The following is a 15,109-nucleotide window of genomic DNA, read 5'->3' as shown; positions in this document are numbered from 1 at the left end:
ACTGGCAACCCACACACTGATGGGATGCAGTGTGTATACGACTGTGTTTGGATGTCAGGGCGTTTACTCATTCACAGCTATAACAACAGCATTGAAGGAACTGTTCTGGGAGATCAGTTTGATACCATTCTCATACCCTTCAACACCACAACATCCTCATTTTGCTGTTAAACACATGTACACACAGTCAATTAAAAAAAACAATGACATAAACGGTGCACAATACAAGCTCTGACACTTCCGCTACTTACAGTGGTTTTCTGCATCTTTACAGAGTCAACACAAGGAGTAAAGGCACTTTATAAATGAGAGAAAATGAGAGTGAACGTGGGAAAGTGAGAGAGAATGTCACTTAGCAGGAAAAGATGATGGTGATGATGAGTTTCACTTGCATATTTCCACTAAAAGCTTCACAACAGACCTCAGCTCGGGCAGGCTGTGCTGTCCTCATCTCATCAGAGAAAACAAAAGTCCAATAAATACTTTCAGAGAGAGAAATGAAACACAAAACAGGCAAACACAGAGCAACATGAAAGCACATGAAAGCTTGAACAAACAAAGAACAAGCGGAATTGACCAACAGAAACAGATTTGCAAAGTCTTGTATCATGCATAAAGGCTAAAGTGATGATGCCGTACAGACGCCATGATAGTGATGACAAGGCCTGACACTATAGGAGGACAAAGGACACGCTGACACGTTTGGAGACGAGCCCGTGGGGCAGAGGGAGGAAATGAGAGAGCGAGAGGGAATGGACAGGGGGACCGAAAGAGGATTCAAAGAAGGTGAAGGTCAAAGAGAGGCGGTAAGAAGAGAAAGCCTGAACAAGATGATATTTAGTACATTTGGTCATCCATTAAATATTTGGTGTTTTACATTCACATATTTTTAGCATAAACACTCAAAATGCCTGCTGGTTGCAGCAGCTTTTGAAGCGGTGGGCCGAGATGTGGAATTGCCTTTGCAAGCTTCAATCAATTCTCCTCTCTTCTCTCTGTCTGTCAGCGTCTAGACCGTCTGTCCCAGTGGAACACAAGGTAAGAGATGAGATAGGGAATGGAATAACAAGGTGCTGAACAGTGAAATAAATGTGTATCTGTGGTTGTCATCTTTGGTTGAACAAAAAAACAAAAAAAAAAAAAAGTAAGAAACAGGAAGTGAGATGATGCTTTCACTGGCTGACCAAAAATTCAGAAGACTGGGAAGAGAAAGCTCCCCTGAAGCTGATAACATGGAGATTTAATCCCACATGCTGAAGTTATGGGTTGGCTTATCAACTAACATTGCCCTGCTTCTCCAGAAATAAACTGCGTGCAAGCATAGAAAACCAACAGCTTTAAACTTTTTTGGGGACGGTTCGAGCACTATAAAGGAGCTATGGCACTTATTTCGAATGAAAGCCCACTTTTCCATCTATATAAACAATATCTCGCTTTGTCTCTCTTGATCAACAGCGCTTCTTTTGAATTACTTATTTTCCAGCATCACACAAGTATTTTCTTCTGACAGAAGCCAGATTCTCACTCCAGAAGTCACTCTTGTGACAATGCAGTTACAAGATATCCTCTGGACCAAAAAATGTGCCCAACTCTGACTTGTGAGCAAAATGAATAGTTACATCAGGTCTTCTACCTATCATCTACTTTCGTCTATACATGGCAAACGGAGGTACAACTGTTGGCAAAAAATAGACATCATTTGTGGAGTCTGACCTCCCTGTCCACATTCTGTCTGTTGAGGTTCTGGGAAAAAAACAGCTACCAGCAGACACATAAACGCAAAGGTCAACATGCCACATGCCAGCATGGCGGTGGTGTGAGTGGACCACACAGAGGGTTGATGATCCCTGATGATGGCTTTGATGAAAGGACCTCCTGTCCTTTACCTCCTTCGTCCTACCATTTGCTCAGCAGCAGCCCTGTCTGCTCACTCCTCCTCCTCCTCCTCCTGATCCTCTCACTCTCCTGCACTTCCATCACAGGGTGTCTCACCAGTGTGACTTCCTCCCCCGTGTTTTCCTGGCCCCCTGCTATGTAAAAACCCTGGAGTCAAGTAAAGCATCCCCATGCTGTTCTCCCCCTCTCCACCTCCCAAGAGAACTCCACAGTCTGTGGTGACCTCTGCCTCCCCCTCCCCCCTTCCTCTTTTCTAGGTGGTCTCCCCCAGCGGTGAGCCAGCGGTGCCCTGCAGTCAGGATTAGCTTGATTTGTAACCTTTTCAGGTTGTCTTTGCTTTTCCCTGTTTTTCATGTCTGCGTCTAAAATCAAGGTTGATACGATATATTTTGATATTTCAATCTATTTTTTTTTCACACATTAATCAATTTCATGTATTTTTACATTTTCAGATGGCCCTGAAAATTCAAAAAATTATCAAAAAATCATTTGTTAACAATGTCGATATACTTGGTTGCAGGTCTAAAATCAGCAGAATTGTTCTGGCTTTGTCTATGCAGGCATTTACTGGCATGAGTAACATATTTTTTTATCATCTGTAATTTGTTATGATGCTATGCCTAATACTGCTGCTGTTGCTGCCAGGTTCAAATTAAGTTTCAGTGTCGGTGAGGCTTGTTTTCAGCTTGAATTTAAGGCTACATGTCTCTGTGTGAGTTGAGAAAACCTTTCAAAGAACCTATAAAATGTTTTTATGGCAGATTTTATAGATGATTTTCATCTTATTAAAGAAGCACTGCACATTGCTGCTCACACTGAGGTTCCAAAACTCATTCCCTTTCTATTACGATATTTGTCCCTTTCCTCAGATAGTATAAAAGGCTTAGGAGCCATTTAAAGGAGCGACTGACGTAACGTGTGTGACAGAGAACGCAGAATGAGTGAATCAACATCACAGTAAAGAGGAGAAAATGGCTGGGAGACAGCGGTTACATCCACAACACTGCATTTTCTTTCCTCCCTCAGAAGAGCACTGCCCTGCAGTCACAACTCACGTGATGCCATGTGTGTGTAGAAGAGAAAATGTGTGTATGTGTGTGTGTGTGAGTGAGAGAGTGAGAGAACAAGAGGGAGAGAGAGAGACTGCTGGCAAGCTAAAATGCCCTCTGTGCTGGAATTTACCAGATGGCACTGGACAGAAACAACCAGGGGTATTACTACCCCCCCCACACACACACATATACACACACACACACACACACAGCATATTTTAGGCCTATTCAGGAATGAAACAGCATGCAGTGGCAAGAATAGATGAGAGCAATTTATAAAATCCGTCAGAGAGCATGTGTAAGAGCAAACATGTACTTGACCTGATTGTACTTGTGTTTTCTTAGAGCACAATTCCATTTACATCCCCCGGAGAGTTTATAGTTATTAACACTGATATAGTGCACACACAATAATGCATCTACTGCAACACAAACACGAATAATATAATAAACACCAGAGTCAATTCAACAGAGAATCCACCTTGGAATAGGAAGCGTACTGGATGCCCAGGTTCTCCTTATCTGTGAGGGCAAGTAAAATTAACTGAATGAGTTATCGAAACAGACACAGACTTAGTGTGGGACCGTCTGCGTTTGCAGTATGTAAGGCATGCATCTACAGGGGTTTCCTGTTTGTTTTGCTTTTTGTTGTTGTCTGGTTAGAGATCTGAGCCACTGGTTATGCCCGTGTTATGCACGACAGGAAAAAGGCAGCGTCAGTGGGGAGATAGTGGAGGCAGCCAGTTACATAAGCAACAACAGGAAGGAACAGGGCAGCGACAAGGAAGAGGAGGGGGAGGAGGACGGGTGGAAGGGTGGCAGCTGGGGACCCAATCAAGATCTTTGACACACATTGTTCCACCCCAAGGAAGAAAAAAAATATGGATAGAGATTACATAATCAGCCAAGGGGCTGTTGTGTCACCATGTGGGATGTTTACAACCAAGCTCAATAGTATAATAAAGAATTCACTTCTCACATATCCATCTGAGAGTTCATAACAAGAAGGATCAGAGATGGCTGGATTACTGTTCCAGCCATCTCTGAGCCTTAAATCACCCTGAACTATGAACTGTAACTGTACCAAGATCAGCTTCCTGAACCGTGCACAGCCAAATGGAAGTCGGATAAACTTAGCCAAAATGTGCCAGCCGTCCTCACCCACAAACATCTGAGCTTTCAAACCCACTAGCCTAGAATACTGCCTGAAGAGCCACTGAGCGCCGCTCTCTTGCTCATAGCCATATATTTAGCCAAAATGATCTGTGGCACGGAGAATCAAGAATGTGTAATTAAACTAAACTATGGGTTGATATCTGATGTCCCCTACATAAGTCAAACTTCTTCTTCTCTCTTACTCAAGATAAACCAATTCTTCCTCATTACGAGGAAACGAGAAAGAAAAATAGATGAAAAGCCCTGAATCGTTCTAGTCCAAGGTCCAATGCTTCATTACCGCCAGCTTGTTCAGATAAGAACACACATACACATGAGACACACACACACACACACACACACACACACAAGCCCTGAGATATTCATACTCAGACTGCGCCATAGCATCCAACATGCAATGACAAATTTGTGCAAGACAGCATGAAGGCCAAATATACCCTCTCTGCATGCTCTCTCTCTCTCTCTCTCACACACACACACACACACAAACACACATACACACAGCACAGATCTCTGGCTGTCTCCTCTTTGAGGTCTATCTTTAACCCTTACGTGACCTCAGCCTCTCTACTCCTCATTGACTATTTCCCATTGACATAAGTCCCTATTTGTGTCTGTCTGTCTGTCTACCCGAGTATGATAAAATCAGAGATGTGAAAGAAAAAAAAAAAAAAGACTGGTGGATTTCCTGTTTTCACCTCTGACATCACAACAACCTTTCAGCAGCAAAACAAAAAAACATTTCCTACTGATGGCCTATCACTCTTGCTATCACAGCTCACAAATTCTAACACAAGTACACGATCTGTTATGTCCTGTTCGGTGTAAATCTTTCAGTGCTAGGATCAGAATCACTATCGGGTGTACATTAAATACACATGAGTTTGTCTTGTGAGTTTAGTGCAAGGACACCAGGGGGGTTTAAAGTATTTGAGAGACACAGAAATGTTCAGAGAGTGTATTGATGTTAAAAATGATCAGGATTACTGGTGTCTACACAGACTGGTCACATGGTGGAAAACCCCCTGAAAGCCTCAATACTGAAGCGCTCTCATTTTATCAGCTGAGGATTAAGGTTCTAGTTTAGCTAGTGCTTGATATGACTCGCAAGCTCCCTAGGGATGAACTTAGATGGTCAACTAGATTAGGAATAAATAAAAGGGTTTGGATTTTTGGATGCATTTGGATTTTTTATTCAAACTACATACTCAAGGTCCCTTTACATAGGAACACAGAACTCTCCCAGATGATATTCTATAGGTTTACGTTATGGCCACCGGTTTTAAACTTTGGTTTGCATGACACAGTCAGATGCTCTAATAGTACCAAATACAAAAAGGTTCAAAAAGTTTCTATTTCTCATTTGGAATTGATCCATACCCAGAGTACATAAAGTACATACAGTACATAAATTAAAGCTGGAGATGATATTCAACATCGTAATTTTCACCTTCTACCTGCTGTTAGTGGAAGTCATTTCATGCTGACAGACATAACAGAACAGGAGTTTTCTGTGCGCAATCCATAATCATGTATTTTGTGTACGTAAGTGTATGCGTTAATCTTTTGTATTGATGATTTAGCTTTCACGTTTCACGTCTATCCAAGACCACAGAAGTTCTTCAACTGGAACCAGGCAGCAGCAAAAGCTCCTCCCACTTTCCCTCCATACTGATAGGTCAATCAACAAAAAAATCTTCCTTTGTGTTGTTGATCCAGACTTTATGGCAGCAGTACTTTTTTGTTTGTTTTAATATCGCAAAAATCGAAATGATTAATCAGTTAACAACAAAAATGAACAGATCAACAGATGATGAAAATAATCATTAGTTGAATCTGCTATACTGAGTTGTGTCTGAGCGCACAGACCATTTACATTTTGAAAGCACAAAAAAGTATATTCTCTAACTGACAATGACAAAATGGTAAAAGTGTGGGTTAAAAGGCACATGTGCGAGGACTGGAGGCCAGCTGTTCCTCCTGGAACATCCAGCCAGTGAGGCTCGACCTGTGGATGACTGATCTGCAGCACATGTCTGCCCTGTCTGGGACCCAAAAAGTCTCAACACTGACCCTCTAATTCCCGCAGTATGCACTGTCTGTCCGGCAGCACTGGCACAGGACGTTCCAAATATCGGCACAGATTTAAACACTGATCTAGAAACAGAAGCCCGTCCCAAAATGTCCCAAAATAAGGAAGAGGGACAGTTGATTGTTGCTTGCTAACTGCTCGGTTACACACACAAACAGTGACTCCTGTCAAGGCAAGGCTTTAATATAAATGTCCCCTCCGCTGGAAAGTGTTTCTAATGTAGCTGAAAGGCTCCTTTTATTGAGCTGGTCAGCACCCCACCCCATCCCCTATTTCTCCTATATATACGCATGATCACACAAACACACTCTCTTTCTATGGAGAAATACAGTGTGCATTTTCACTTGAGGGCTTTTGTTACACAGTATTTAAATCATATGCGGTAAAACTGCAGCTTCATGGAAAACTGCTCACATTGATGGAGCATATCATTTGTGTATAATTTACATTAGAAACTTATTATCTAAAAGAAACATGACATACTAACAGACCAACTTCCAGTATGCATTAATGATTTACATTAGTTCGCATTACTGACTGGCAAAAAATGTCTGAGAATATTTGATGAAGCAAATATTTGACATTAATATGAGAAATAATACAAATGAGCAACAGTTTTTTCACACTGTTGCTTTTAGTAGTCTAAATAAGATCTCTCAAAAGAGCAGGAAATGAGCTTCTGCTTGGCTGCCCATTTCCCTCTCATTCTGTCAAGTTTTCTATATTCAAGTTTCTCTTCCCCCTTTCAGTTTCTCCCTTAAGCCAGACCACAGCATCCTGTAAAATTCATTTCTTTCAGATCAGGAGACAGTGACTCATCTTTTTATGTTAAAACTCACATTTCTTAATTTTAAAAAATTTCTGTAATGTACCATTATCAAGTAAATGTCAACTGCACAAGTAGTGGCTATAGAACAAAGGTTATGCCATGTTGTCTGCCACAGAGCACAAAATCTCCCGCGAATAATGATGGCTGACTGTCGATCTGGTCAGGCTGGCTGCCTGGCACCATATCTGTCTGCTTTCATGTCTTCAACTTTCAAATTCTTCTGTCCTTTGTTGCTGGTAGTTGCTACAACATGGTTGATTTGCAACTGCAATGGCACCTTGGAAACGCTTAGTGTAGCATTGGGATATCATATTTATATCCCTGTCATTTTGGACAGGCCACTCAAAGGCATCATGGCACAGTCCCTTTTGGAAGTGGCACAACACCATTACAGGCAAACAATGGCCTTTAGGTGCAGCCCTAGTTTGAGCTGTTCTCTGGAGCAAAAAGTGAACTGGAGTGGGTGTTTCTCTATTGGCAAAGCCAACAGCAGACACGTCACATTTAACAGGAAGAACAGGTTGTGCTTTAGCTGGTTTCTCTATGCAAATGAGTGCAAGCATCAAAACACCAACACACACACACAAGTCTAGTTAGGACCATCTGAGCGCTCACATATTACTCACGCTGACACCCACACATTTAAGTCATGCTCTGACTCCGTAACACTTGGCATAAAAGCTGAAGAGTGTCCTCACTTAACTTTTGTCCTGAGGTGTTCAGTGACCAGCACGTTCTGTGGAGACAACTGCTGTTCTGCCAGAGCCCACTGCTCACGAATAAGTAATCAGCACTGTGAATTTGTCATACATTATGTCACTATTGCGGCTCCTGCAATATTAATATTCAACAGCATGAAGACATGCAGCATACAAGTGCCTATTCACTGTCAAGGGAACAGAATCAGTAGTGTTGACCAGAAGTTTCCTTTTGAACTTGGACCCTGGGAGCCCCAAAAATGGTGAAGTAGCTCAACACATTCCTCAGCCTGAGCAAAGTCATACCTGCCAACACTGAGCGCTGAAAAGAGGGGGATTTTCCAGCAAAATAAGCCCTCATCCCAACACACACACACACACTCGCTCGACTTTTTTCTTTACTCACAGTCTTCTGCTGGGCTGATCAGAAATACAAACCGACCACAACAAAACGTGCGCTTACCTTCAAGCCTGGTGAGTGATTAAATTTAACATTTGGTTTCGTCTTCCTGAAGATCTAATTGTGGTGGTTATGAAAGTATGCTCAGTGAAATGAGCCCCCCCACCCCGATTAAATGATTGATAAGAGTTTTAACTTTACCTGCAAACATCCACATAATAGTGTGAGACAAGTACGTGTGTCCAATAACCCAAGTTTAGATGTGTTGTTTTACCATCTGGGAGTATGTGTGGGGACCTCCAGACTGGAGAGAAACAAGAATTTTGCAGGAAAAGTGAGTGAATTTGATGACCTTTAATGTTATCACGTACTGTTACTGTAAGTCACATAGTAAGTACAGCTATTTGGAGTGTTAGATGTAACATGGTGGTGTAAATTACACACACACACACACACACAACTACTTCACCCACATCACTTTCCTCTCTTAGCTTTGCAGCACATGCACTAAACAGCAAAAGAAACCAGGTTAAGGTGTATATGCACAGATGACAACCCTAATGCAAGTTGAACATGCACTACATTTTTATGCACCAATCAATCAAATAAAATTTGTCAAGCTACAAAAACCGTTTTGATTTATGTGCTAATGAAAATGTGATGTGGTAATTTTTTTCACAGCAATATGACTCCCATGGAGGAAAAAAGCAGCTATTTATGAATAAATGATCCGCTGGAACAGACATGAAAGATGGGAAAAGGGAAAAAGGTATGTACAACTCCATCTGTGCAGCATGATGTCATCATTCATATTATTATGCAGGATGCACGTGCACAGACACATGCTACGTTGAAGAACACACACAAACATAATCAAACAGTTACATAAGCAATCAATGGACGAGAGGTTCTCAATACAGCTTCCTGTTGGTGTTATAGACATCCATCAATACAACTGAATCAACCCTACCCAATCACTGCAACTGTCAATACAAATACAAAATGCAACACAATCCTTCCACAGCCTCACAGTCCAGGAAAAGATACTGTTAACCTCTCTATCATTATAACTGTGTGTTCACGTCACGCATCTTACATCTTACACATGCGCTAGTTGCCATAGTGCACGGTCTGTCAGTGCTTCAACATTAAGTCAACGATTCCTGAAACGCTTGAAATTAACTTGCCCACCTCCAGCACTGCTGTCAGAAATTTCCATGGCGCTCCGAGGCCTACATGTGACAATGTCAGAGTCAATACATCAACTCCTGCACCCAGGCGAGGATGATGTAATCCTGATCCATGACTCAGACATGGCAATGCACACATATTCACTGATGTGCTTCATCCAACAGGCACTGTGAGGACTCTGAAGTGTTTTTTTTTTTTATTTTATTATTCCCTCTGAATGTGTCAAACAAAGCACTGTTAGCAGCTTCTGCCTGAGGCAGAAGACTGCCTGCAGACATCTCTCTGCCTCCAGCTTCTCCGTGTCACAAGTGCTGAGCTAAGCTCGAATGGGAAGAGCAGACAGGGAGTGCTGTTTTCAGCAGCAAGGATTCCCCACCCATAGTCCTTTCATCCACGACCGACAAGCTGCCGACCTCTGACCCTGACCTTTGACTCCTTTGTGGTGTGTGTGTGTTTGTGGGCGGGTGTCTCCATTTCTGTGTTGCCCAAAGGGGACTCCTGACAATGTGAGAATTAACTATGAAAAGCTTTAAAAGCACCAAAACTATAATTTGTCACACACACAGTAGCCGCTTTTAGCCACATGCTGAAACAGTAACACAAAAATCCAATTAAGACTAAATGTCACAGTGGAACAACTACAACACAGAGTTGTTACGAATTACAACACAGGTGATGTGATTGGTTAATTGAGAGAAAAGTTTCCTTGTTTTTTTGTTTTTTTTTACTCTTTTTTTCATATTTTGTAGACTAAATGAGTAATAAAATCAATAGTTGCAGCCCTAAATAACAACCTACGAATATGACTATTGTAACAAGTGAAGTAATCGAGCGTGCGGGATTCTTTGGTTGCTTCTAAGTCACGGTCCTGCTCACTTTCCAATGACACCTCATGGCAGGCAAAACCTTCGTCAAAATTGTTACTCGCTGTGCAGGTAAAAAGTGAAAAAATTATATTCAAATTTGAAAATTCTAATCTACACAAACCTATTGATTATTAGAGATGAAAATTTCAGCTGAAGGGTTAACACATCCCATCGTTCCTCCTGGTCTTGTTGAGTGTTATGGTTGCGATCGCCACCTCCGACACAAACTGACACATACTCACCACTGTACAAATGACAGGGTGTTTGAATACTACCCACTGAGTGTGCATGAGTGTGTATGTGTGGTAACAGTGTTTATTTCTTCGTGTCATGCAGGATCAGATGTGTGCCTGTGCGCCTTTAGGAACCACTTCTGACCACACAGTCAAGATCTCACTGCTCTCTTCTGAGGTACAATGTTACTAAAGGCTGAAATGATTTATTAATGCTTTACACATGAGTTATAAAGGACAAATTTTGGGCTGTCAGGTTGTAGGAAATTCCTATGACTGCTATTTCTCCTCCAAGATACTGTTGCACAAAGCATTTAAAGTCTTTAGTAAAAGTAGTAATACCGCACTTTAAAAATACTATTACATGTTTAATATTACATTTGATCATGTCTATTTTAACAGTATGGTATTTTTACTTTTACTAAAAGGTCCGTTACAAGTTTTTAGAGTCCAATGGGACGTCTTCAAATTACTTGTCTTTTCTGAACAACAGTTCAATTGTCAATAAGACAGAAAGTACTAAATATTCATATTAAACTCTTACAATAAAGTAGAAATGTCATGTACTTCTCTGTGTGTGTGTGTGTGTGTGTGTGTGTGTGTGTGTGTGTGTGTGTGTGTGTGTGTGTCGGATGTACCCAAAGCAGTGATGTTTGAAATCCACTCTCTGCTCCATGGGACTCTCAGTCTTTTTCTGGGGTGTATTTATTCATCATGGCTTATCTGAATGAAGGTATTTTGTTCTTCCACAGCTTCTGTATTGTCCCTCTTGTCTGCTCCTTCTTACAAACACACACACCTGCAGTGCATCCCAATGCAATCCTGCCGCATACTCACACACACTCACATGGGCATCCAGACCTCAGATCCAAGCGTCCCACTGTTGCCATGGGGACCATTTCCACCCCGTCAGCACTTCTGAGCTCTGCCTGGAGCAAGGCAATTTGCCCCCTCCCCATCCTTCACTCTTCCTATTCCTCAACCCCTCCCTCTTTTTCCTCCTTTCGAAGACAGGGAGGAAAAAAAAAATCCCATCCTCCATTCTCAAGAGGCATGACTATGCCTTCTCCTATTCTTTCTCTCAGATTCATTCACCCACAGTGTTTGGCACCAGCAATCTCCTCCCCTCCTACTCTCACTCCCACTCTATAGAGGCTTTTTAAGTGTTTGTGCATACACACTCACTTGCTTCTTCCACAGACTCAGAGAGAATTTAGAGGGAAGGGATGGGTTCTGCATCTGCGGCTGATTTCAACCACGCAGGGTGAGTTAAATGCAGATAGATGATATTTCCCCAAATCTCCATGGGGGGACACAAGGAGCTAGTTTGATGTATAGACTGAGATTAGCCACAAAGGGAAGCAATTGTTCCTAACATTTACACTGGCAGAAGTCCTGAAACATCTTACTTCTGTGCAGAATTTGACCTTTACGCTTCTGCTGCAGGCAGGTTAATAACGGGAGCCTAAAGCCAGCAGCTCTGGCAGGAATAAAACCAATTTAAAACAATGGTTGAGAGCTGGCACTTGGAGAAAAAAAAAAACATTATTATTATATTACTGTTGGAAAAAAATGAATTTTATGCCCAACGCAGGCAATAAATGAGGCGATAATAATGTGATACTTTCCCCGACGGGGAAATTCGCAAGGCACATATCAGGCTGAGCTTTAAACCAGCTGGCAGGGATTCAGTGTGTTGCTTGAAGACATTTCAGCAGAGAAGCTTGAACCAAAGTTCTCTGGGCTGAATGATAATCTTATGCCACCGTTCTAACATGGAAGAAAAACACCGCTGCGCAAACGCAATTGTAAAGTTACCCATAACACTGCAACTGAAGCCTCACACACCCATACAGATGGTGACATAACACAAGACCTTCTATGAATGTTCTTTAGAAATCACCAGGATTTAACTACGGGTCACATCAGGTCAGAAAATGAAAGATTTGGCTCCTGATTATATCCATAATCCATGGAAATTCCTTGCTATGTGCTATACTTAGAACTTTAGCTTAGTTTTAGCTTTGACCGGACCATATATACAAAGAGGCTGGCTCACCTCTTACTTCCTCACAGTATTATCCCAACATCCTGACAACATAATGGACCTGCTGTTCAGGGGATCAACTGAACTTGGACATTGCAGGAGTACAGGCACAGCTGGAAACTGGTCTCTCCGTGGAAGGGCACATTACGTCGTTTATCCTTTCTATACATAGACCCTGGAAGTATTCTTAGAGCCACCACGCGATAGCAGTAAAGATGACAGATGTAAAACTACCGGACAGACTGTAAACACTGTATCTAAGGCTGGGTAAAGCCAATTACATACCATTTAACGTGAGGAAAGGCTTACGCAAGAGAGGCTAACATAAATCTTTATGATGAGAATTCATAATGCAGCTAAGTGTAAAATAAGTCATAAGAGGATAGTGTCTTGAGAGGGTGGAGGTAAGCTGATAAGGTCACCTGATGCTGACCACAGACTTAAGGTCGTAGTTTAGCCTCCTTTTAAAGTACCACTAGATCAGCAGGTATGACATAATGGGGTTGTAGCGGCAATGCAATTAGCGGTCACAGTGCACTCAAAAAAACAGCAGCCAAGCAACAAGCGTTTCAAACTGCAGACTCTCTCCAGCCGTGCTTTTTGTGATGCTGTTTGCAAAATGTCAAACATAAAACATACAGCAGACACAAGCGAAGGGACAGAGACTCGACTGGTAAGAGCTTGGCAGATGGATTAGAGGGAACCATGTGTTATTCCAATATAAACAAATGTAATTAAAATAACAATTAAATGCACCTGTGGTGGTGGCTGGTACAGTTCAGTGGTCAACTTTTACAGTAGGACCGTACTAGTGGTTTTGCATCCTTGAGTTCATTTACTACCAGTCACCTATTCCTCTTTCCTTGTTTATGTATTCCGTCTACTATTCCAGGACATCGCTGTCTTCCGTTTATTTTTTTACAACATGAAAATCAGTTATGAAACTTCCGCAACATGCATGAGTTAAGTTATCCGTCAGAGTAAGCACTAAGGCTTCTTTTTCCCCAGGTGCTCATGTGACCAACAGCTGCAGTGATGAGTCAATTAATCAATTAGCCTGAATGAAAGAAAATTAGTTCCCAACTATTTAGATAACAGATTCATTGCTTCAGTTATTTTATAAGCAAAAATGTCAAATATTTGCTGGTTCAAGCTTCTTAAATGAGAGGATTTGTTGTTTTTTTCTGTGTCAAAAGCTGGAATCAACTAACGTTTGGCATATTTGCTTAATAACTACTAATGGGTTCTCGAATGTGGCAATTAATTCCATCAACCAAAACCGCCATCTCGATTCTGCATTCATTTTTCTCAAACGTGCATGTGTATCATTATTTGCACACCTTTCTATCTATCTGAGCTTAAACGCCTCACCCCACAACAACAATGTGACAAGCTAAAGTTAAAGCAGCTATAGCAAAGTTTGCATTGCAGAACACAAATCAATGGAGGCCAATGGGCGCCTGCAACGAGAAAAAATCTAAAACTGTACAGCATGTATTTCAAAAATGGCCAGCAAAAATGTAAAGGTGAAGTTAAGGGGGTAAAACTTTCTAACACTGATAAGGATAGGGTCCCCTTCAGTTAAAGTGCCAGAATTTTCTTCCCAAATGGCCCGAAAGACCCACAAACCCAACTGTGGGAACCACTAGGATGTATAGTTGGTAATTACCGTCATTCTGCGCTGCTTGTACAACTATATTTTCAACACTGTGAAGAAATGAAACCAGAAGCAGAAGTCTTGAAGAACATTCAAACGATGCTCTGCTCCGCTTTTTCTTTCGGCTTAAAACGCTGCGGAAATAAATGGAGGTAAATGGTTAAATGTCAATTCAATTGTCTCACCATGTCCGCTGGGGTGCTGCCCGTCATCGTGAAGGTTTTCCCGGTCCTCGGAAGGGTTCACACACACACACACACACAACACACACACACTCAGACACACAAGACAAGAACAAATATTTCCTCTTTTCGTGTCCCTTGTTAATAGCTCTGGCACACTCTTAAAAGTACGTCGTCGCCGGGTTTGGAGCAGGAGACGCAATTTTTTTATTCCCGGTGACTTGATTTCTCCACAGTCACACTGAGGTAGTCGAGACGTGTTCCGAGGATTCTTCCTCTCTATTGCACAATCATTTCGTTGATCATTTCCTCACACAAATCGGCAAATTTGGAAGTATCGTTATAGTAAGTGTGAGCGGGATAAGCTGTCGACCCGAGGGCCTCCTGGGACCCTCCAAACATCAAGAATATCCTGCTTTAGAAAAGGTGCCTACGCCATGCGAAAAACCAAATACTGCTGGCACATCCGGACACGGATCTTTTTCTCTCTTGGCAGAAAAGAGAAGAGCAAACAATATCCGCAAGGTTAAGAGTTACCGTCCTCTGGTAGACTCAAACACGTCCACCGACTGGGACAAAAACGCTGTCACAAGGTGTAATCTGTCGGTCCTTCTCTTTGAAACAGGAGCTCGTGACGGCTGTTGTTAATGTTACAGACCGCGCTGTTGTACCTTTACGAACCGTTCAGCTGTCATCCTGCCTCAGAATCCACCATCAAGTTAGTAACGGAAAAGCACACGTGATTTCCGGGTACATTTTTCAAAGTAAAATCCCTTTAATCTTCGTGGTG

General features: G+C 41.9%; 1 protein-coding gene across 1 annotated transcript in view; it reads right to left on the bottom strand.

Annotated features, from left to right (window-relative positions):
- Window positions 1–14,905, bottom strand: part of ubl3a (ubiquitin-like 3a) — a 29,274-nt gene extending 14,369 nt beyond the window's left edge. The window contains exon 1 of the mRNA XM_046410308.1: window positions 14,323–14,905. Coding sequence (XP_046266264.1) covers window positions 14,323–14,349 — 27 coding nt within the window. The 5' untranslated portion in view covers window positions 14,350–14,905. The remainder of the gene's footprint in view (window positions 1–14,322) is intronic.
- Window positions 14,906–15,109: the final 204 nt, after the last annotated feature.

The sequence above is a fragment of the Scatophagus argus genome, chromosome 14 (assembly GCF_020382885.2).
Source record: "Scatophagus argus isolate fScaArg1 chromosome 14, fScaArg1.pri, whole genome shotgun sequence".
Lineage (NCBI taxonomy): Eukaryota > Metazoa > Chordata > Actinopteri > Scatophagidae > Scatophagus > Scatophagus argus.
Note: the sequence above shows the minus strand (reverse complement) of the source record. Positions and strands in the feature narration are given on the sequence as shown.